Source organism: Dysidea avara, chromosome 10 (genome assembly GCF_963678975.1).
Source record: "Dysidea avara chromosome 10, odDysAvar1.4, whole genome shotgun sequence".
Taxonomy (NCBI): domain Eukaryota; kingdom Metazoa; phylum Porifera; class Demospongiae; order Dictyoceratida; family Dysideidae; genus Dysidea; species Dysidea avara.
In genome coordinates this window covers 931,006-955,864 of record NC_089281.1, presented here as the reverse complement: position 1 = coordinate 955,864, position 24,859 = coordinate 931,006, and the positions used below count along the sequence as shown (strand labels likewise).

Genomic DNA, 24,859 nt, shown 5'->3' with positions numbered 1-24,859 from the left:
AATTATTCACAACTATGTACTTGAATGGGCATAACCCACAACACTCTTCTCTAATATACTGTAACCTATAGGGCTTTACCTATAGCTATATCTCACACATAGGGACGCTGCTAGCATAATTATAGGCATGTGTGCATTAGGAATTATTCTGATGTTTTCAAAATAGGAGTAGATAATTATAAATTTACTCCATGCATGTACATTCAGGTCTAATACTTCATAAAACATTCTTATACAAGTCCACCTCAATAAAGTATTCTCACAGTTTAACACACGTATCCAGATAAATAAAAATATAAAGTTATTTGAAGCTAATTCATCACTAAGTGACATAATTCAGCAAATAATCAACCTCATGTCTACTACTATTGCATGGACTAAACAGCTAGTGCAGTTTTAGTTATTGCGTAACTAGCTATACATTATTATGCATTATTTTCTTCAAACATAAACACATCATTTTTTATTATCAACCATAACACACAAAAAAATCATTAACTACAAACATATATTGTTAAATGACAGTAGCTAGCAAACAGTAATGACAGTAGTTAAATGACAGTAGCTATATAAGCATCTCTAGTTTTCACTGAATAGAACTTGTTGTGCTTACAGATTTAGCTGTGCTTACAATGTAGCAGTATATAACAAGAGATATTGTTAGAAGACAAAACTGACCACTCCACACATAATGATGATCACTAAACTAGCAACACTGGTCAGTCCAGATCCTCCATCACCAGTAACTGTGTTTGCTGTAGGGAGACATGCCACCATTGTATATTATTTCAGTTAAGCATTATGAGTAGTTATACATGGCAAGACGTGTACCTTAAGGTGACTAAATTTAGCAATTTTGGTTTGTTTTTTTTTGCTAAATTTAGTACACGCTAAACCTGCAAAATGCAGGTTCAATTACATCAATTCACAAATTCATAAAATCGCTAAATTTAGGTAGTTCACAGTTGCACTTATATATACGACATGTACAGAATATTCTCTTAGTTGTGTTATATAAGCATCTCCAGTTTTCACTGAATAGAACTTGATATTGCAACACGTTGGTGACGTTAGCTAAAATCACAGAGTTGGTTGTATATATGCTGTTTAATCAGAAAGGCAATTAATGATTGCTTTTCATCATTGCGTAGGTATTACAACAGGGAAGGGGGTTGCAGCCAAGCACTCAAATAAAACATTCATAAGCAATTTCAAATCAAAATTGCTACCAATTTCACTTTCAAAAAGCAATTTTTGTGGTGGCCTAGATCCCCACATTGTGTGCATATATGCTTTGTATTAATGTCCTACATAGCATGATAAGTCAAGTATGTATAATCACTATGCATACTAGATCATGGTATATACCTCTTTCTATCCCACTGAAGCCATACATCAAAGTAAACAACTGAGAGTATATGGTAGTTAAGCCCCAGTACATGGTAGTTAAACCCCAGTACATATATTATGGAAATTACACATTCAGTTAAAAGAAGTGCAATCAAAGCAAATTGAAGCCATACACACTATAAAACTACATGTTCAGCAAAATTTGAAGCCATGCCGTTACAAAAAGTACATATTCAGCAAACAATGAAGCCATACACAACTGACATACTTATTAACACATTGTTTATGAACTTGACTACTTCAAAGTGTGGGATAGAAGCTAGTTAAACCCTCATAGGATATCTAGTTATCAACACCTCGGCTTCGCCTCATAGTGGGGTTTAACTATAACATAGTTCAGTTACACTATACAGTAGAACTTACGTGATGAAGAGCAGCACAGACAACATCTGAATGGAGTAACAATTGGTTCAGCACCATCTGGTATATTTCATTGAAAGTTCTATTTGCAACACCTACATGGAGGCACCACATTATGGCTTAATGTTGACCAGTGTTTTTGAGGGTACAGTTATTAGTGGCATATTAGGAGTAAGCTTAAAAGAATAAAACAGCTTTGCCATAATTATACTAGCGCTGCTAAAATTATTGTATTTAGATGGAACAATTTTCCCAGTTAGATACAAGACTGATATATGCTCTAATTGGGGATGGGAACTAATCTTACCCAACATATCTCAACAGGATCAGAACAAGTATGACCTCCACACTCATTACTACAACAGATCCTATTATACTGACACTCATCATTATGATGAACACTCATAGGCGCAATCTGGTTTATCAAATGTCTTCACAGCAGGACATGTTCAGGCTATTGATGACACAAGTGTGATATATAGTAAAATTACCTTTGCCAAACAGCCTAACTGAAAAATGGTGCAGCTGCCAAAAAAAAAGGCCATCAGGGTTAAAAATGAAATCAAGGATGGTGGCCAAGAACTGACTGCAATGGTGTTAATGCCAATTATTTTTAATGATGAGTTTAATCATTGAGATTAACATTATTGCAGCCATTCCGTCATCATCACTTATTTCACAACTTTTTTTCTTTTTGGGAGGGGAGTGCACCTTTTTCACAGCTTGATAGTCATTTTGTATTTGTAGTACCAAATGAAACCTTTCACCTGTCTTATTTTCAGAGTGGTCAAGAACAATTTGTTGCTGTCCATATCATACAGTACGATAGTACTGTATAGTAGGGGTTGGTAAGAAATCATATGGTTTCGTGGATTTTTGCACCTTAAAAAACGACTTTGCAATAAATTTTACCCAAAAAAACCTCCTGGAATGCATTAGTACTGTTATAATGATGCTGTATCTTGGGTAAACGAAGCGAAAAGTCGAATGTTTCAATGTACAGTAAGTTTTAAAAATTTTGAAATTCACCTACAATTCATCTGCCAGCCTGCCTGCTGTAAGACCCGGTAGTGCTAGGCGTACGGCTCCAAAAATTTCAGACAGCCAAGGTAATGACGTCGGATTCACGAATCTGTTGTTCTGATTATGTTCTGTCTACTGCACCATGCTGTTTGCTTTCATCATTCATCTGCTTCTTTTTTCTTCTCGAAGGATAATTAATAATTGCGGCGCTTAATCCAAACACGTGATTTTTTAAAAGTGTGAATACGTGTGGGTAAGATGAGGGTGAACGGGTATAGTACCCAAGGAGTTGTCTCTAGCATTTGTTAATGCTGGGTAGTTGTCTTTTTGTGAGGTAGCTAACTAATAATGTCCTTGAAGGGCGGATCTACTTCGGGATCCACACTTCTTCTAAAAGCGAGGGTTCCACTCTTATAATCGTGGACTCTCCAGCAATGTTTTACTGTAAAATTGTCAACATTTACGCCATTAGAAATGCAGCTGAAGCCTTAAACAGTTGCTGTAATAGCTTTAGAAGACAAGACAATAATTATTTTAGAGGCGTTTATTGTGTACGAAGGTAAAAGATAAGTGATATTTATACTGTGTGGAAAACAAAAAGAGTATAATATAGCTAGCTAGCTAGACAAAACAAGTTAACAAACTAGCTATTAAAAATAATAAAATTTCAAAAGGAAGTAGGGGTTGATATACACGCTACAAAAAGTAAGGAAACAAGCTCAAAAATGTTACAGCTGAAATGAGAAATGATCCAGCAGTAAAAAGTAAGGAAACAAGATTAGACGACTACTTGCTAAAATGAGACACACTTTAATCCCTACGTTTGGCTAATTTGATGTTCTCATAGCCAAAAGTAGGCATTAAAGTGTGTCTCATTTTAGCAAGTAGTCATCTAATCTTGTTTCCTTACTTTTTACTGCTGGATCATTTCTCATTTCAGCTGTAACATTTTTGAGCTTGTTTCCTTACTTTTTGTAGCGTGTATATCAACCCCTACTTCCTTTTGAAATTTTATTATTTTTAATAGCTAATTCAATCTGTTGCATTTTACTTGTTTTGGTACCTACACTTTTGCAATTTTAAAATCATGAATGTTCTATTAGGGTGACTGCTCTATTAGAGTATCTCAATTGTGCATATTAATTTACACATGTTTGGATTCTATAATTTTGCAGTTAGAAATTAGCGGTACTTCATTTTTGAAGACTGAGATATTGGTATCACTAAATACCTTAACAGATTGGTACATTGTGATTTACATGCTACTTACACCCACACCTGTGCAATGCCTATTAAACAACGTACGGAACTGAGTTGATAATCAGTGTGCAGATAGCCTACCTAGCACAGCTTAAGCTTTTTGTGGTTGTAAGTGAATCAGAATAACAACTGCAGATAGAGTGTTGTGTGGTATTAGACTAGTGGTATTAGATTAGTAGTTAATAAAGGATACTGAAGTGGCTTTCTGAAATATCACCTTGTTACCAATGCTTGGTTTTCAATTATAACTTCATGGATGTTGCTCTGATTACTTTCTATTAGAATAGGTTTGAGCTATCCTATCCACATACCAATTGTCAACTTATTTGCATAAGCAATTTATCCTGTAGGAGTAACAACATAATTGGTCTCTTCTTTTACATGTACAATCATTAATAACTGCAAGACTGTTTATTAAACTTGGTACTGAAATTTGCCTTTAAACGTTTTTTTTGTTCTTATGTGTGCCAAATTTCAAAGCAACCAAGTAGTATGATGGAGTCTTTATAAGTGCACAAAAAAAGAGATAAAAAATAAAGTTTTGAGTGTTTGTATCTCGGGAATGTCTGGCTCATAACTATTTGGTATGTAACATTTAAACAACAAGTCTTGATAAGTTACTATATATACAGATGCGTGACATTTTGTTATTGTTCTTCCTGTTTACAGGACATAAGTGTGGCGTGCCGACTTCTTGGGTTACAACTATCATGTGTCTTGATCAAAGTAGCAGTAACATTATAAGAAACTCTGTTAATGTATTGTCGGCAGCATACTTTTTGCAAATCATTTGCATTAGTTTCTTGTATAGCCACAAAGTACTAGAAAATTTCTCACCCTTAGTACATATGTAGCTATGACAATAACCAATGTACAATAAACACTATAATATATAATATATACTCACCTCCAACACCAGTGTTAGAGTTACATGCTATTTCAGTGCAAGCTGCTACCTCATTACCAGAACAAGTACTACATCACAATACAATGATAATACAATGATACACAGTGATGTTTCGTACCAGGTGTTGCAGTCATCCATGTAGGTTAATCCTACTTCAACCCAACCACCATTACTCAGTGTACAACCTGTATAGGGTACATGCGTCTATGATGTGTAAACTGCTTCAAGTATATAACATGAAAGAGACACCTTTACCATGTTGATGGTTACTTGGTGATAATTGGTAACTTACTCACAACAAACAGAGAACTTTATTATGGCTTAGAATATGTAAAATAACACCTGACTATATGGAACAGTGCTTGGTTCTATATATCTTGTGCTAACATAATTGTAAAAGTAGACTTAAGGAAAAATTAAGTTGGATTAGAGATCAAAGAATAAAAAAATAGTGAAACAAGAGAGGTTGCCTATACCTGCAAATACTAATGGACATTTAATCCCTATACTTCAGTCTACAAACCATGACTGAATTAGGGATTAAATGCCTATTACCATATCTGCAGTTATAAGCATGCAACCTCTCTTGTTTCACTACAGTGGAACCTCGATTATTCGAACACTTAACTCTCAATTATCCGATATAACATGCACCCCAAAAATCAATTGCTGAAAAGTGCAGTAACTATTTTGCCTCATCTTAAGCTATGTTCCACCTGTTACACAGTGATACAAGTGAAGAACAGTACGAGAAGTGTCTCTGCGATCACTATGGAAAATATGGGCGATAGGTGTAAGCCACAGAGAAGCTGTATCAAGCTACTGCGAATCGATATCTTGCATTTTCAGTGAAAAGAACTGGGACACAAAGGAGGACAAAGGTAAGTCTGTGATGTGTGTGTTGTACATACTGTGGTTGGTGAAAAGACATGCCCAGGATGAAGTGACATCGAACAGTGAAAAAAAATCAAACCTGTAGCCTTATGCATTGTTGAGTTATGCTTGGCTGAAGGCAGTAGTTAGTCAGTTAGTAGAAAATTCAGTTTAATAGGAAATCTTTATAATTTCATAGAAACTTGTTAGAAAGATATGGGATTGCTTTGAAGGCACTTTTGGGCTTGCATGGTTATGCTTAACTAATACCGCCAAGCTGTTTTGAAGGAAAACTGAGGCTATTTTTGGGTGATATTGAAGGGAAAGACAGAAAATGCCACTATCCCTAATATACAGTGCTACCATACTGTATGATAGCAGTTATAGGTGTACTGTTACCCATATATATAGAGGTGCTTTATATCATGCTTGATTTTTTCAATCGAAACACAATAAAACATGTTCCTTATGGCTAAAAGTAAGCATTTACAATACTAGATCAAACATACCAAAACAAGCCTTCCTGGTACAAGCACCAAGACCACCTTCAAGACAAGTACCACAAGAACTAGTTCACAACAGATAATAATAATAACTATACACCCACCAAGTGTTACACTGGTCCATGTAAGTATCCCCAACATTAACTGATGTACCATCTGATAATTGACAGCCTGATAGTGGTGGTGCTGAGGAAATAATACAGTATGTGTATATACCAGCTATTATTGTCATTGAATAATTTGCAGCTCATGTAATCATATTTTGTTATATAGTTTTATATCTTAGTAGGATACTGAGTAGAACACTTTGCAACAAGTATTATGTAGCTAATATCTATTTGTACTGATTATAATAGTTGGCTAGATTTATAGGCTATAGTGGAATGCTGCTATTTGCAAATTCACTAAACATATTAATTTTGCTTTGTACAGCTCAGTGAGAACAAATTTGAAATACAACAAGTGCTGAAGGTCTGTAGGACACCTGGTCCTACAGCCTGTTTAAGTCATGTGTAAAGTCATATCTATACCCTCCCCTCCTTTCCTTTAATACTTACGACAAGCAATCCGTGTACACCCAGCAAGTCCATTATCTGAACAGACACTGCATGTATAATGTTATCAAACAGACAATAAGAACAAAATGTATTTGACAACATGAAAGTACATGCATTAATTGCTGAACTATCACTGAATCAGTTTATTCCACGAAATCAGTATGATGATTACATCTTGGTTTTGGCAATATAACATTTTGTGTATATGATAAGCAAATTAATGACACTGCTCAGTTATCTTCAGTGCATACAGCCACAACTTATTAGTAATGTGTTGTAGTTTGTTTCTTGTTTTACTACACTGATTTCTATGAGCATGCCAAGTGTCTGCAGTGGCCAAAATGCTTCCAATAAACTGCTAAAAAATTATTTAGCATTTTATACTGATTGACTAACTGCCTGCCTGGCCTGTCTGATGCCTTAACCATAACTCAATAATGGCTATAGGGTATGATGTAGAGTATTTGGACAAAATGCATGTCACTCACCAAGTGTTACAATCATCCATATAACTTGCTCCAGTAGCAACCATGTCACCATTAGGTGTTGTACAAGCTGTAATAATATGTTATAACATGAAGTTACTGTATAGTCTATGACTGCATGACTAATAATAACTAATAACCAAGTAAGCATTGACTACTTGACTGACCAATATTTAGTTTTAGCACTTTTCAACAGACTGTTAACATGAGGTCTCTAGAATGATTATATATGACACTTGATATCAATATTGCAAATTTGAATGTTTGTGGATAAGACTGGGTTTGGAAGCTATTCATATTTTGTGTTTGTCAAGCATTGTGAAGTTGTTAGTGACCTCCTAGTGCATGCCAAAGTGTCCTCACAGTGGCCAAAAATGCTTCCAATAAACTGCTAAAAATTATTTAGCATTTTATACTGATTGACTAACTGTCTGCCTGGCCTGTCTGCCTGCTTGCCTGTCTGATGCCTTAAGCATAACTGGGCTATAGGGCATGATTTTATAGATGCTGTTTCAGCCAAAAAGTTGCATATACAGCGCATGCATCATGGACTTACCTTTGTCCTCCTTTGTGTCCCATTTTTTCTTGCTGATATTTTAATTAGAATAGTGCATTTTGATAGTAGTATGTGCTGGTTCACTAATCATTACAAAAAGAAGTAAGCAAACAAGTACAAGAATTTTAAATTTGATTAGGGATCATAGTCATAAAAAAGTAGTGAAACATAGAACTCGAGGTCGCCTACATGCACCTGCAGATAATATTATACTAGTAGACTTAATTCAGTTATGGGTACAGACTGAAGTAGGGATAAAATGTATATCTACAGGCCGTGTACTGAGCGACTTTCCTTGCTTCCCTACTTTTTATTTCTATGATCCCTAACGGAGCTTAAAATTCCTAAAATATGCGTTTTAACCATATAAGAAACAAGTGGAATTGTTTTGGTTAGTTTCCAAAAAGCTGTGTACACTTGTAATCATCAATTGTGATTTATTTTTCATAATGACATCATTTCAGCTCTATATTTTCCCAAACAAAACGTTTTATTCAGATACATAGAGGAGATGTTATCACATATCAGATGACACAACTGGATCCACTTATCACATACTGGACAACATTCACCATCTGGAGTAACAAGACCAGCTGATTGATCACATTCTGGTGCAGCACAAGCTACTCCCTATATCAACAGTATATGAATGATAGTACATAAAAATAATAAAAATAAATATGAATGATAGTAGCTACATTGCACAAGACAACAAGACGCTCATCTGCAACTGATTCCACAGTTAAAGTCCACTTTAAAATTATATTGATTTAACAATTCCTAATGTAGCTTATAGAGATTAATTGCAGGACCAATATATCCATTGAATACTGACATGTTTTAGATGCAATAGTCAACATATACTGACCAATCTGAGACCAACATTGAACAAATTCACTAGCTAGTACACAGGGCCGCCCAGAGAAATTAAGGGGCCCAGGGCAAAGAGTTAAAGTGGGGCCCCAGAGGCAAGGAGGTTTCCATTCTGAATCACAACTTTATCCAAGCTGTAAGTTGAAGACCAAAAAAAAAAAAATGTCATGACCTGCTAACAATGACAATAGCTACCCCTCACCAACCATATCTCCTTATCTATAAGCTTACTACACTGCTCCTCTGAAGAATACTGTGACTGCTCTATTAGAGTATTTAGATCTGACCGCTCTATTAGAGTATATCAATCTTTTAAACAGGTATTGGCCCTTCATGGGGCCTCCTGGGCCCCCTTTCAGGCTGGGGCCTGGGGAAAAATGCCCCAGTTGCTCCCCCTCTCTGTGGGCGGCCCTGCTAGTACAGTGGAATAATCAGTAAGCCACAAACAACAAGCACAAGTAGCCGGTATAATTCAAGATGATTGGGCAGGTCACTGACTCCCCTTTGTTATAACCATGAAATACATACTTATGAATCACAAAGCTGCATTTGACTTATTATCACTAATTATCACTCACAGCACAAGGATCAGTTGGTACTGGCTCCATTCACACGTGACCGCATCCATTACTGCAGCACAATTGTCCATTAGTGCAGTCACTGTCAATGGAACAATCTTCAGGACATATTCCAAAAGAGTCTGGATCAACTACAGGACATCCTACAGCAAAAATTGTGATACATGGTAGCTAGCTATAGTTTACCGCACTGAACAGTATTATAGTGACAAAGTTCTTACCATTTTGTGCTGTAGCGATACACGCCAGTACTCCTGTAAAAATATAACCGGCTAATAATTCTCTTAGCTATCTTAGGCCACTCCAAATAAATTCTCTGTTTCCCGTCCACCGCCCGCATCTGGTTACTGTCAGCACTAAATTATTCCATTGTTCCGTATTCTTCCATTATTTTCCGGTTATTCTTGCATACTGACAGACCTATCTTGAAACAGTGTCGGCTCACGTGTCAGCAGTTCGGCACAGACTTCACGTTTGTGCTATTTTACAATTTTAAAAGGTAAGAACAAGCTTAAGTATGCTTTTATGCAGCTTTTTATGGTTTGCCAATTGCCATGCAGGCAAATAATGGCTTGAAAAGCTGCCAATACTATAATGGAATAATGGAAATGGACCGCCCGCCCGCATGCAAATATGCCTGAGTCCAGGACGGGAAACAGAGAGAATTCATTTGGAGTGGCCTTATCTAGCTCACCGATGATCGTCAATCGCAATAAAAGCCAACGCTGTGAAATAGGTGAAATATGAGAGCAACCAGAATTTAATATAACATATTACCGACTTTATAAACTTACCAGTAACTCCATCTTGGGCCCAACGAGAGTATACTCATAACCATAAATGGAATGGAATGATAACTAATGACGACTAAAATGAATAAACTTATAGCTTAAAACTTTGCTCCAGCGTTAGAGCCACACCCATCGAAAAGAGGTTATTACACAGCTTCTAATAGTTCTTGCGCGACAACAAAAACAAGCGAAATCACGTGCATAGGATTTCGACCAATCAAATCAATTTATTTTTGAACTTCAAACTATAATTACCACACGTGACTTCCGCTTTTAAATTTGTCGACGCGAAAGAACTATTAGAACCTGTGTTCTAAAGACCTGTTCAATAAATAAAGAATATTGATATTTTATTGACAGCAATATCAGTAATTAGAAGTAAGAAAAATATTAAATGTAGTCCAATCTTCTGCTAGCTGCTGTATCTTCAGCCTGGCTGTACCAATACCAGAAATTTGAGGTCATGGGCCTACTGATTAAAAATTAAATTGACATACAGTGTTGGATTGGCAATACATCTCAAATATCGGTGTACAATTTCCGCTCTGCAGTGAAGGTGATGAAATTTTGTATAATAGAGGCTAAATGACCCATTTGGTAGGATTGAAGTCCGTCTACATGTGGCAATACAGACTATGGTTCGGTAGGCCCAAATGTATGGGTTTAACACACAATAAACTCACTCACCCTACGAAGTCGGTTGAATCTGTATGTAACCAATCATTTTCACCTTATTATTAACGCGTAGGCTAAAACCTTCGCTAAATACAGCCATCTACTTGTGGTTCCAGGCCGTCCATAAATGTCCAGCGGTGCTCCAACAAATTAGAAACTGCTTCAGTCTATGACGTATTGCCTACGTCATTCGTCATTAATAGGCAAACCCAGCACTGACCTTACTTAGAAAGCTCAATCCAACTAATTATAGGTGTTCTGTTTTCTCCAGCAAGTAAACTACGAAAGTAGTAGCTAGCTGAAACTGGCGCCAAATGAGATAGTCTACTTTTCAGGGTATATTAAAATCACGTACATCGAACTAGAAAATGGTTGTAATAAAATCAGCAGACTATGATGGGTGCTGTTTTAAAGTAAGGAGTTTTGAGCATATATGCACGTACACAGTGCAAAACCTAGAGCTCTCGTCTAGGGGGGTCTGGGGGCATGCCCCCACAGAAGATTTTTTGAGAATTTACCCATGTAAGGTTAAATCTGGTGTAAATTTGGACCAAAAATTGCTCGACTAGTTATGCTAGCGATAATAATAACAAAGCAAAACGACTGAAGTATGATGTGATAGACCAGCTTCCTCCAGGACAAGACACTTATGGCGTACGCGTTGTGATACAGACTACAGGGGCGGATCCAGAGTTTCGAAAGAGGGGGGGCACCTTTCTGAAAAACAGTTGAAGACCAAAAAAACTTGCTGAAAACCAGTTGAAGACCAAAAAAAAAAAAAAAAAAAAGGTCACAACAATAATAGCTAGTTATCCTTACCAGCTATATCACGTCTGTTATGTAAAATAAAATCCTATTTGTAGCTTCATAGGTAAGTTACACTGCCTCATGAACATTGTGACTGCTTTATTAGAGTAATTGACTGCTCTATTAGAGTATCTCGATCTTGTATGCAATTTCTTGAAGGGGGGGGGGGGCATTTGCCCCAAATGCCCCATCCTGGATCCGCCACTGGACTACATTATAGTCAATCAACTCAATTAATTTAAAAATACAATAACATGCACACATGCATGCACATTAGAAACAATCATCAGTTTAGTCGGTGACTTGTGGCTTCCGGATGAATGGTTTTGTATAGGCGAGCTGCAGGCTATAAAGGAACATGTACTTGTAAATTACAACAGAAATTGAAAAAAAAGAGAAACAAACAGTTTATATCTCACACAATGTTCCTTAACTGAGAAAGTTAAAGCACACAAACAGTTATTTCGAGTATCCCTTTGATGTGGTTAACACTCTAATTTATGAGGTATAAATGTGCCATGATTAAACCATGCAGACACAGACACACACTACATACACAGTATGGCTTTGAAGTGTACTATGTGGAAGCAAATTTTGAGGTTAGTGCAAGATAATATCGTGGTTAGGGACTAAATGGCTTCAAACCCTTTGGAATGTGTTGGTTTCAATCATTAGACATTTATTCCAACATATGCATAGCTTTAAAAACATCGCATTCAAAAGTGATTGTATTATATGAATATTTTACACAGGTTGTCTACATTAATGCACACGACCAAAAAATGTACTAAATTTCTGGTAATGCTGAGTCCTATCCTCTATTCACTGGCTATAGACAGACTGAATTCCTGTTAAAAAGGTCCTTTTATCCTATCTGTTGACTTGTCATATGACATCACTTTTGTAGATTCTAGGTCATTTTATAAGGTTTCATCTACACATGTTGATGACTCAGTTTCTGTAAACAATTTAATGTTACCCTTTTCTTCAACCTGTGTACACCATTATTATGCAACGCTCAATCACGTGACATACTTAGCATTTTTATGTATTAAAGTACAGAAAATTGCATTGTCTTTGCAACAACCGGCCATGCGCGGTTTGAGCATGCGCGTGTTTTGAATAACAAAACGCGCGCAATACCGGGTATGGTATCGAAGCCGTTCAATTCCCCGTCAGTTAAATCATTGCATAACCGGAATTATACACACTTTTACAGCAAGTATACCAGGATCATCACTAGTTAGCAAATACCAAAACCCTGTATTGCACGAATTTTATTATTCAAAACACGCGCATGCTCAAACCGCGCATGGCCGGTAGTTGCAAAGACAATGCAATTTCCTGTAGATAGCTGTATATGTCTGATCGTGCGCGAGTCCCGTGCAGCTACACTGTTAAAAAGCCTGAGTGCATTTCATACCAAAATTGTATGCATTGCATACTGAGTTGCTACACTAGAAGGTATGAAACAGATCTGCATGCATTACATACTAAAAATGTTAGCATATCACACTAACATATTGGTATGAAATATCATACCCTGTGAGCATACCATGACGCCATAGCTCAGAGATATGCGCCTCTTATATGGGAAGATAAGCGCCTCTTATATGGAGCGTTTATGAATAGGCGCATACAAAAGCATTGGATGCGAGATGGGTTTGGGAGCTTGCTAGAAACTCTCGAGGGAAAGAGGTTGAAGGATCATGACGAGTCGAGTAAACTGAAGCACAGAGTGAGTTCTTAGTATTTGATAAGCAACGGTTTCAGGAAACCATAGATTACAATTATAACTCCCGTGACAAGTGTGGGTTAAATAAACTCTGGTTCGGTTCTAAGCCTTGTTCCAAGCTCCTTTATATGTTGTGTAACTGTTAGAGTTGATAATGAATACCATCTGTCTCATACCCCGACCCAGCTGGGCCATTTTCAGTCAACCAGCTTTGGCATCCAATGAAAGTTTGGCTGAATCTTAGTCAATCGAATTTAAATTTGATCCGTGTTGACTAACTTCATGTATGCCTCTACAATGAAACTGCATTGCTTTGGTCGCTCCAAATAAATTCTCTGTTCCAGTCCACTGCCTGCATCCGTGTCACTAATAATATTATAATTCTTCCGTTTTTTCTTGCATACTGAACAGTTTCAATTTTATAATGTGTCAGTGTGCATTGAGTCTCTACAAATTTACATTTTGTTCTACCTGCAACTTAATTTTATGCTGGCTATGTTCAGGAAAAGCTACCGATTTTATAATGGAAATGGACTGCTCGCTTGCATAAATGTATGCCCAGTGGAGGACGGCAAACAGAGTCTTTATTTAGAGTGGCCTTGTGTTTGGAGCAGTCATGCACTTTTGTAATATAACTACATCTTAGCAATGGTGTAACTAGCCATTCAGCCCTTGGTAGCCACTGAAGTACTGCAGGTGAGTGTTAATGATACACCGGTTTCTGTCTAGTTACAGTACAGGGTAACTGTATGCAATCTTTTAAAACTGCATGTTGGCTATTTGCTACATTAATATAACTTGCTATTCTACTCTACGGCTTTCATTATACAAACAGGAGCTAGCTGGAGTTGGCTATAATAATTATTTACATATGCCTATAGGTAGACCCATTTAGATGCTAATAATGGTCCAGCCATTTAGTCAAATAAAATCAGTCCGGCTAGACCAGTTTGATATCCAAATTTGGTCCAGCTAATTACCTACATTCAAAACACTTGATTAACCAGATTGTTTTTCATGTAATAGAACTATGGACCAGTAACCTCAAAAGCAAGTCAGCAGATGTATACAGATATAGTTATTGTTTATGGGTTCATATATAGTGGTATTGAAATTTTAGATTAATCCTAAGATACACTGTACATGCTCAATTAACGTTCTCACAACTAAGCAAGTGCATGGTTGTACTGTCACCTAATGATATAACTCACTGATAAACTTTGTCAATGGCCTACCTTTACTACATTAATATAGATTTCAATGATAGCTGTGACTAGGGTATGTGTGCACGGTAGTATCAGGTGGAGGAGACTGTTCACACAGTGATATGGGTAACCATTTTAAATGATATTAAATCAGAATATGCTAGATAATATTGTACAGTGTGTGTGTGTGTGTAGGTGAGACTTCGGGTGCCTACACCTTCACTTGTGGGATATGGTACAGCCTCCTGCAGGGTTACTAGTCCTAGGATTTACCTGCACTGACTCCTGTGCTTGTTCACTGGGTAGGCATGACCATACTAGCATGACAGCTGAAGGCTTTGCTTTTTGTTTGCTTTTGTGTGTGTCCAGGGTTAGTTCTAGAAATGTTGCTCACCTGGTTTCAAGTTCTGAAATACAGGGAGTAGTTGCTTTGCTTATTTAGGTGTATATTTTCATGTATGGTTAGCTACTGTTTGACACACGTATGCATGACGACTGCTCTGTTGAAATGTATGATTGTTATTTTAGAGTAGCTATGCATATGTTGATTTTATCTGAATAATATGGTTCAGCGGCATCGACTCTACCTGATTAAATGGTTACAGACCCAAGGTATATTCAGTATCCTTGGAGAATGACTGTCGAGATTTCAGTTTAGATGGTGTCTCTGTGATCACATCGGTGAACTGATCCAGGAGACTGGAGGCTTACAAGTCCTCGTAGTTTCTACTTATGGAAATAAACTATCAAAAGTTAGTTTATATGCAAATAAACTTGTTTATATTATATTATATTGGTACAGAGAGTAAATTGAAGACAAAAGAGGAACTCTAGATCTGTAAAGACAGTTAGAATGCCTGTAGACACTGACAATGGTATTGTCAATAGTCAGGTAACTAAGAACTTTGTAACAGTCACAATGCATTTCTGCTTCTATTGCTTCATCAGGTGACAATGTTCTTAGGGTGGAAAATAAGAACAGATTGCATAGAGCTGTATGCAAATGTTGGAGTGGGTACAAATAAAGTTATTTCTTACCTCATGACATGTTATACTTTTCCTATAGTAATATAACTGCTGTGCTGACGTCATACCCACAGGAATAAGCTCCTCTTATCTGGAACATTTATGCCGGAATAGGCACTTGCAAGAGCGTCAGCATCAGGGTCTGGGGGAGAAATACTCGAAGGAGTAAGGCTTAGAGACTGAAGGATCATGAAGAAACGAGTTGACTAAATTGTGCTGGTATAGTAACAGGGTGAGTTTTTAGTATTCGATATCCACGTAGAGAAAGTATATGGTAAAACCGAGGGTCACAAGTGGGATTAATAACCTATACATAAACAAAGATTCTAAGCCTTGCCTTTAATACAGGCCTTCATCTAGGAAATGACTCAAGGTGGGGGGATAACCATGAGTGGGCAATAATTAAAGATCCACGTGTTCATCCCTATGCACACTCCACCTAGGATGTATCTTACACTCTCAGGTGCATTGTTGTGTGCCTGAAGATGACCATGCCACTCCAGAAATTTTAGGCTTTCTTAAATTGCCTCTGGTGCATTCTTGAGTACCGTACGCAAGGAAATTTTGACGTCAAAAAATTTGACGAATTTAGACTTCAGCAGATTTGACGAATAAAATGTTGACGAAAATGAAGAAATTGTAGGCAAAACCTGTACTTTTAAGGGCGCTTATAAATATTTGACGAATTTAAATTTGACGAATTAAACTGATTCACGTCAAAATTTCCTTGCGTACGGTATCTCAGAGTGAAGAAAATTTTGTATTTTTGTTTCAAATTGCTTATGGTGCATTCTCAATTATCTGAGAATAACATGCCATTTTTAGACTCAAATTACTTGTGGTTGATTCTCAGGTACATGAGAATGCAAGGCCACTCCAGGACATTTTTGCATTTTAAACTCTCATAGGTGGCTTCTTGTGCATTCTCAGGTACCACATGTCCGCCATGAAATTTTTGTGTTTTAGACTCTCGGATTGCTTCTGATGCATTGTTAAAAATTTAATGGGGTGAGAGTTTGTCAAGGGATGGCGGCAATGAAGTCCTGGTTTATATGTTGTGTGTTAAACTGTTTAGAGTGGTTATAAAGATTTTTTAAAATAGGTGTTTGCTAACATTGGTTCCTAGAGGGCGAAGTCTGCAAATATACATGGAAACAGTAGAGACAGTTAGAAGGAAGAGACTGGTAAGTTGTTTGAATTTGAATTGATTGCTGCAATAAAAATTTAGATCTGGGACAAAAATTGTTCCAGCTGGGTCATTTTCAGTCAAACCAAATTTGGTCAGAACTCTGGCATTCAAAATATTATTGATCACTGACCAAAACTGTGGACCTATCTTAGTCAACCAATTTTGTGTTGGCTAATTTTGGACAGGTGAAGCAGCTTAGAAATTGTGTATGCATACTTGGTCAGTGACCCCTCACTTTCATTTATTGTATGAGTTCCCTCATTTTGACTCCCTTAGGTCTTGCCATCCTTGCTTAAATCAACTAGTTATTAACCTGTTGGTAACTACTAAAATACCCATGTTTTATTGTTAGTATATCACCATAAAAATCAAGCAGTAAACTAACAGATAGGAACGTTTTGGTTACTGATGATTTACTTGCAGTAAACCAACTAGTAAATCAACAGAAGGGTACAGTAAAACATGGTAAAACAGCCTTCTTCAAGCAGTGACCATGAATGTTAATGATATACCATGGCCAGTTGATATCTAGTTACAATAACTGTAGCTATGGGGTACCGTATGCAAGGAAATGTTGTTTGACAAATTCATACTTCGTTAGATTTGAATTACAAAAATCAAGAAATTGTAGATAAAAGCATGTACTTTTTAAAACACTTATGGATATTTGACATTTAATTTTGACGAATTAAACCAATTCGTCAAATTTTTCTTAGATCAGAATTTCCTTGCATACAACGACTGTATGCGTGCTTGTAGCACTGTGCATTGACTATTTGCTCAACCATGGACTGAAGCAATGCTGCATTACATATGCAAGAGCTATAGTATGTTCACATTGAGCTGAACCCTCAAAAACATTTAATAACTCACAGATGCAATTACACACGATCTTGAAATTTGGCTCATTTGTAGTACTACTTGACCCGTTAAAAATATTTCAAAATCTTTTTGTTCAAATGTTTGACATAATATTTACAGCCAATCAAAATTTTCACAATACATTTCCTATGGGGAAGCCATATAAGTACAGTGTCCATTGCAGCCCTTTCCCGAACTTGTAGTGGAGCCAAACCATACGTGTCTGTTGTTGACACCTTTGCTGTTACCAATAATTATCTGGTTGGCTGAAATGTTAACTCTGTTGAGAAAAAATCCACTTTTAATTTTTAGCTGTTTTTCAGGGTTCAGCTCAACGTGAACATACTATAGTTGTTGACCAATTATAAAATTTGCATATGCTTAGACCATCAGTTTAGAATGCTAATAAATAATAATGGTTCAGCCAGAATAAATTTTGTTGAATGTAATCAGTCTGACAATGACTTGATCTGTCAAAATGACAGACCAACATGCAACATGGTTGGCCACTGGTACATGATACGTAGTAACAGTTTACATAATGTATTTTTAAATGCCTATTTTGATAGGTGATAATGTCAGACCATTTTTAATTTGGTCAGTCATTGCGACTTTTGGGTTGGAAAAATGACAGATGACAGGCTGTTATTTTGAGCTCAACCAGTTAATTTAGTCTGGCTAGACCAGTTTACCTGGACTTTTTTTTGTCTGTTTGTTTCTGTGGCAGTGTGTCATGCACGCACGCATGCACGCACCACACATGCAGGTGTGTGTGTGTGTGTAGTGTGTGTACTGTGTGTCCAGGACTAGAAATTTGCTCACTGGTTTTGAGGTCTGAAATACAAGACCAGTTCTTTACCCATTCATACATACTGTATATTGGGAGAATAATTCATGGCAGAAAACATCCACAAATTGTCTATCCTTTCCTTGTCTGTGAGAAAATGTTTGCAAATTATTGTGTGAAGTAATTTACGGATTGGGCACACACCTACAACTAGTAAATCATGGATGCATACTTGATTGTTAAGGGAGGGCTGTGATGTGTTGCATAGATGGCTGTTTTTAAGCAGAGAAGCAGGTAACATTCGCAATATAAATGGGCAATCAGCCTGGGGGCACATCACAGTGAAATATCCCATTTCTCTTGCATGATTATATAGCACTGGTTTCTTTCTTGCACTGTCACCTTACGTAACTACTGTCACTGAAGTTTATATCTCTGTTCAAATTGTGTCATGTTGTGCCTGACTGTAGTGTCACGCATACATAGCAGTTTAGCAAGTAGCTACAACAAATCTTTAATAGTATCATCCACTCATGCATTCATTATGCTTGTCACTATGTCAGTACTGCATGAACTAAGGTGTGAATCATATGGGGAAGGTTGGAGATTAGTACAAAGGCTTTTTTGGGAAAGAGGGGGGCATTTTTGTCAATTTAAAAACCTTTCATGAATGCATCTAAAATCGCAAATTCACAAACGTTATCTTCCGCGAATGATTCCCATTATACAGTATTATTTCCATGCATGGTTAACCACCATTTAACACCCATACTAGCACTTACGTAGCATGACAAATGTTTTGTTGAAAAGTATGACTGCTCTATTAGAGTAGCTATTTGGATATTTTGATGGTAAAATTATTTTTAGAAACTGTGGAAACACTCATTAAACATTTTTTGTGTGTATTATGTGGTGTTGTGCATGCAGAGTGAAAGCTATCTCATTTGATAGGAGCTGACACTGGATCATCGTCAACCAGTTGAAACAGTGATACAAAAGATGTATCTTGTTCTTGTATAACTTTGTATGAACTGTACTGTTTGCAATATTATTTCAGTATGGAGATAACAATAGAATACGTAGCTTTCAGTTTTGGTATCTTGTTGAGGCAAAGTTTCCCCGACCTGTGGTCAGTGTTTTTATGGATGTACTTGGACCATACGGGCTTTATGTATGATGCTGGCAACTGGCCCAACTAATGTGTACTCAACATACAGCAACTCTGTACACAGGTCTAAGTGAGGGATATTCTCTGAATCCCTTTCAACAACCATACAAAACTAAAAACTGTTTTCTCAAGGTGTTCAGTCTTTTATCAATGTGCTGTGTTGTGTGTAGTACTCATGAACTTTTTGGTTGTGTACACATACTGTGCAGATAACCACACAAATACAAATACATTGTCCACGAAAGTTAACTATATATGTTAAAATTGTGAAAATGAAATAAATGTATTGCAGTGTATATACATAGAGGTTTTGCAGTACACATTCCTTAGCCATGTATGCACTGACTAGTGGATTGAGGATTCTACATTGATTTTTAAAAGCACAAAGCGAGAAGTTTTACTGGGATATGCTAAAAAGCCATTGTAACAAGTGGCTATCTCTAGCAAATACGTATAATATTGACATGTAGCTATGAATTTTGTAATGTATTGTGGGTTTTGGTATGTACATTCACCCACAATGTCTGCACACATATTATGTGAACATTCCCTGCAAAACCTCTAACGTGCATGTTATTTCCTACCAATACAACTGGAAGACGAAACACAAATAAAATCTGCACTATACATAATTCCTCCCATGTTTGGTAATAAGCTGATCGTTCACCAGAGTAGTATATATTCATTGCTGCGAATTTGCTGGATATGCACAAGCAAGTGCAAGGAGAGTAATTCTGTTGTGTTAGTGTACTATAGCTATATTCCTGGACCAAGAATAATTAATGTTGGTCATTTCATTCTATGTGAATCACTACAGGATATTTGTATGTAACATGGGATTACGTTAGTTGACTAAAACACGTTGAGAACAATTTTTGATGTATACTGTCCAATGGTTTCATTGCACAGTGACAGATAAAAGGTAATGTTGGCCTATAGCCAAATGTAGTCTTGCATCCCATACAGTTTGTGTGGTAATAAACCATCTGGTCATTGTTGTACATTCTGTGACCACTGCCCATGCAAATGTTGGCAGACCCACTGTGCACTATATGATGACAAATATTCTTCACATTCTAAATGCAACAAACTATATAGTTAACAGTCTGTTTGTACAAAGTTTGAAAATGCCATGGGAATACTTGATTTCCCCACACAGAGCTCTCAAAAGTGCTGGCAAAGGAATATTATGGTATGTAGTATAAAAGTAAAAGCCACTTAGTATAAAAGTAATAGAACAGCGCACATATTATATGGTTATTAATATGCAAAAGGTTTCTTCTTAATTGAATTAAAAGTGTTTCTGTGAAAAAAGTAGGGCCATAGCTGTAGCCACTTATGCTTATGAATACTGAAGAGTACAGTTATAACTGATATATTCGGGGAGGTTACAAATCACAAAATAAGAATTATATTATAGTTACCTAAAAATGTTTCCAGAGATTGAGATTCTATAGTGTCAATGAGTAGGTTATTCCAATCACAGGTAGATCTGGGGTAGTAGCTGAATTTATTAGTGATTTGTTCTAGTAAAAGGTATCTCAAAATGGAGAGAGTGGGTTTGGAACCACGTGGTAGCGAGTAAGCCAGGTTGGGATCCAGCTATAAGTAGTACCATTAGGCCACTTCAACTAAATCTTTGTTCTCGGGCGAAATTCAGCCAAATAAAGGTCGGTAAAATAAAAATAGGCTATTTTGCTAGCTGAAGAGTGATATTGCGAGTCAAGCGGTGGCTAAGCTACATTACGGTTGCTGTATCACTTGTGAGTAGACAGCTATATGTTGAGAAACTTAGTGTTACTTACTTTTTAAGAGCTTAAAGATAAATTTGCAACTCTTTCGTGGCGTTATCACTCTTTGCAAGGTGATCACGTGATTAACATAATTATTTTATGCTGAAAAATATAGGGTCGGTCGGGCCCGAGAAACAAAAGATTTAGTTGAAGTGGCCTTATCTTAGTTTGGTCAGTAAAGCAAATTTCTGCCAAATCTCAAATAACTAAACTTTCACAATTTATTGTATCATGAATAATACAATCTACTGGAGGACGTGAAATTGAATTTACAGGTTTTTACAATTGATTTTGTCCCATTTGCAATAGAGTTTGTCACTTTTGCAGAATTCTCTTTTGCTATTGATTTTATCATCCTTAACAAGATTGGCAGCTGCAGTAAACACGAAAACAAGATTATAGCAAGTGCTTGACAATCTTGTTAAAGCACAACTGTTGTAAACAACTCTTTAATTCTTCTTATAGCTTCTTTAACAGCTTTGCCATTTTTGCTTAACCATTGGTGATGGGTGTGGTCACTCGCCAACAAACTAATTAACTTGAAGGCCTTTGGTATCTAGTGTCTCAAGTGGTATTCTCTATGGTAAAATGATCCACCTTGTGATAAGCGGCTAGTTTACTGCAGACGATGCAATTATGATGAATTCTTGTGCAAAAGTGACAAAATGTAATGTAAAAGCGATGAATTCAATCACACATATACATGCTTCACACATGAAATATCACATCAGATCAATAAAAGTGTTCATGACCCCCTGACCACTCAAAATCTCCAGGCCCTGACCCTGTACTGTCACTACAAAACGTGGGTTGGCTTGGCTGTATATGAAACTGTTTTGTTGCTGGCTTGGTGTTGCAGAAACACACAACCTTGGACCTTACAATTAGGATAATTCACTAGTTTTTCACTTTAATCCATAAAGAAACATTGTGAAAATAATAGATGTGATTCAGACTTCCGGACGTATGAATTTTTGTAACTTGACTTCGGAGACTGTGTAAAGAAACAGTGAAGGATGGAAGCAAGAGTTCATAACATTATGAACTCTTGATAGATGCTTGTCAGTATTATATATAAACATATAAACAAAGATTATCCAGCACTATATTTTGAGAAAAGTCAGTGACTAAGTATGCTTTAGTCGCCAAAAAGATTTCAGTCAAATGTGAATTTCGTCCCACCAGCCCGAATTAAGCTACAATACTCCTCAGACAATAATATTATGGGTATGTTATAGTGTTTAAAGACATACTTGTTCAGTGGCCAATTTGCAGTGGTGGTTTTCGAGATGCTAATAGAGCACCCCATGTTTTATACATCCATAGTGACCACCTAAGTTCTGTAAAACATCATGGCTATTGACGGACGTGAGTTTAAATGTAATGGCTTTCTGTAAATATGTGTTTCCAGATTCTTCTGAAACCTCTATATAAAATAGTGATCAAGAAGGAAAAATATTGATGATCACAGTTCATTACTCCAGTTGAAAGTGCATCACCCATCATCAACTGGCAGTGTGGAAGTGACTACCAATTGCAGAGTGACCTCAATCTGATGATGCAAACTTTCAACATGAGTACTGTATACCTACCTGGAATAAAAGCAGCATAGTAGCGGTAGTCCGCCACAAACTTGGCAGCGAGTGATTGTCTGGTAGCTCAGGTAGCTAGCCGACTCAGTTTATTTTTGCGTAGGCGCCTCAAGTGATGGTGAAGTGACTCTACATTGACAAGGAATCGTACAGTAGATAAGATTTCACATACTTGGAATCACAACTAACCTTGCTGTACTCACATGATTCGATGTTCCATCCCGTGTTCCATTTAATTTTCACCATCCCTATAACACTCACGTGAGGATGCTATCGACAGCTGCAATTTGTTAGCAACCGTTTGGACATACGACGTTGAGTCGAATATTCACAAACGGAGGTTGTTGAGTAGGGCTGTACTTAAAGTTGTCGGAGCTGGTGGTGCATGGTGTAGGCCGGTGTTGGACTGAGCTGCCGCAACTGGGTTGAACCATACCAGACTATTCGGTTTGTTTCATTATACTGATAATAATTTCTTGCTTGACTAAACTTTTTAGCAGGCGGCTACATACTGCAGTCGACCATGAACTGTACGAAGGCGCTCCGCAGGCTCCTGTGCCGGCGGGTCAGGGGGCCGGTTCAATTAACTGCCATTCTCTCAGTTCCGGCGGCCGGGGTTTACATACTAGCACTGATAACAGGTTGGTAACTATGTTACTTGCAGTGGCTTTTAGTTTTTATATAGGTATGCTGACAGAAAAGTGTTGACAGAAGTGACAGGTCAGGATGAAGTGACACCAGGTACGGACAATACAAAGGTGTTATCATGTCACATATCATATCCTTTCTAGCAAACAGCAATTAGTTCTAGTGACATGGATTGAAATACTGCTATATAGTCAGGATGGCCAGACCACCAAACATGGTAAGATTATGGAATCCTATGATTTATCAATCATTTTTTCTTCCCAGAACACCGATTTGTAAATGTATAAGACCAGTCTTATGCTATTAAGACACAACTGATTCAATAACAACAGGTATTATACCGTACAATTCTTATATTAAAATTCATAATCTATAATAATTGACAGAATTACTATACATTGCTTCTGAAAGAGATTTCAACCATGCATGGTAAGTACATTGTTTCTTGGCTTCATCTGTTCACAATGCATACCATAATGCCATAGAAACAACTGCAGAAATAGAAGATAGTGATAGCCGTATGCAGTTCCCATGGATGTCATTCATCTTAGATGTTCAGATATGCAGTGTCGAAACCTAGAACAATAAATATAATTAGCAATATTTTGAAATATGTATTTGTAATTGTAAATGGATGTTAATCATACCAAAAAAACAGTCTGCGTTACATACAATGGCTAGAATGGTTATAATAATGCATTATGGATGTAGATCATACCGGGAATACAGTGTGCATTACGTACTATTGGTAGAATGGTCAGTAATGCACACAACAAATGGAATGCTCGGTGTGAGGAAGCATATCATCTGCAGTTTGGTGTGATATGCAACCAACTGTTTTAACAGTGTATAAATACTGGTTAATATACCTTGATCACAATACAGTGTATGTTTTATAACTTTCGTAGTCTTGCGCCGCCCGCCCCTATTATGCACTTGTCAATTTCATGCCCCACCCCACCCCCGGGGTGGGAGGGTGGGGGGGAATACAGGGGATTTGACAAATCGTGGTGTCAAATTCCCTCACTAGTAGGGCAAAATCGGCTGTCAAATCCCCACCCCCATAGAGGGGATTTGACAACACCTCAAGGATGACTAAGCGCATATTTCATGCATGCGACTAGTAATAAACCTGCCCTGTAGCTAGTAAAATTATAGCAAGTGTTGTTTAGAAACTGATGCAACTACCGAAAATTG

General features: G+C 37.0%; 2 protein-coding genes and 3 long non-coding RNA genes across 13 annotated transcripts in view; 3 read left to right on the top strand and 2 right to left on the bottom strand.

The window, feature by feature from the left end:
- The window catches only part of LOC136268818 (uncharacterized), a 178,383-nt gene that overhangs the window by 44,537 nt on the left and 108,987 nt on the right, over window positions 1–24,859 (top strand). The window lies entirely within an intron of this gene.
- On the bottom strand, window positions 430–11,018 carry LOC136268585 (uncharacterized). Its single transcript, XM_066063963.1, has 11 exons — window positions 10,864–11,018; window positions 9,607–9,639; window positions 9,386–9,528; window positions 8,493–8,564; window positions 7,382–7,448; window positions 6,442–6,522; window positions 6,343–6,393; window positions 5,079–5,145; window positions 4,961–5,028; window positions 1,774–1,865; window positions 430–755 (listed from the first exon to the last, which is right to left on the bottom strand). The coding sequence occupies exons 3-11, from the start codon at window positions 9,413–9,415 to the stop codon at window positions 720–722; spliced, it is 564 nt and encodes a 187-aa protein (XP_065920035.1). The 5' UTR covers window positions 9,416–9,528; window positions 9,607–9,639; window positions 10,864–11,018; the 3' UTR covers window positions 430–719.
- On the top strand, window positions 13,060–19,537 carry LOC136269273 (uncharacterized). 4 transcript variants are annotated; one of them, XR_010707267.1, is made up of 8 exons: window positions 13,060–13,396; window positions 14,420–15,210; window positions 15,257–15,350; window positions 15,401–15,490; window positions 15,547–15,609; window positions 15,665–15,856; window positions 16,727–16,808; window positions 19,413–19,537. It is a non-coding gene; the product is annotated as an uncharacterized lncRNA (long non-coding RNA). The 4 variants fall into 4 exon arrangements; XR_010707268.1 differs by having other exon boundaries at window positions 13,069–13,396; window positions 15,127–15,210; XR_010707269.1 differs by having other exon boundaries at window positions 13,070–13,396; window positions 15,171–15,210.
- Window positions 20,241–23,286, bottom strand: LOC136236331 (uncharacterized). Of its 4 annotated transcripts, none has more exons than XR_010692091.1 (3): window positions 23,204–23,286; window positions 23,015–23,143; window positions 20,241–20,802 (listed from the first exon to the last, which is right to left on the bottom strand). It is a non-coding gene; the product is annotated as an uncharacterized lncRNA (long non-coding RNA). The 4 variants fall into 4 exon arrangements; XR_010692092.1 differs by lacking the exon at window positions 20,241–20,802 and adding an exon at window positions 20,979–21,155; XR_010692088.1 differs by lacking the exon at window positions 20,241–20,802 and adding an exon at window positions 22,447–22,848.
- Window positions 22,875–24,338, top strand: LOC136236330 (uncharacterized). 3 transcript variants are annotated; one of them, XR_010692087.1, is made up of 7 exons: window positions 22,875–23,461; window positions 23,515–23,655; window positions 23,700–23,755; window positions 23,806–23,879; window positions 23,927–23,994; window positions 24,049–24,091; window positions 24,148–24,338. It is a non-coding gene; the product is annotated as an uncharacterized lncRNA (long non-coding RNA). The 3 variants fall into 3 exon arrangements; XR_010692086.1 differs by having other exon boundaries at window positions 22,876–23,461; window positions 23,512–23,655; XR_010692085.1 differs by having other exon boundaries at window positions 22,880–23,655.

What these genes read in the sequence shown, in the direction of transcription:
- LOC136268585 (XM_066063963.1), bottom strand. Translation starts at nt 9,415, where the DNA reads ATGGAGCCAGTACCAACTGATCCTTGTGCT. An exon ending in ATGGATGATTGTAACACTTG is followed by an intron (nt 6,523 to 7,381) that starts GTGAGTGACATG and finishes TTATTTCCTCAG; the next exon opens with CACCACCACTATCAGGCTGT. An exon ending in CATGGACCAGTGTAACACTT is followed by an intron (nt 6,394 to 6,441) that starts GGTGGGTGTATA and finishes CTAGTTCTTGTG; the next exon opens with GTACTTGTCTTGAAGGTGGT.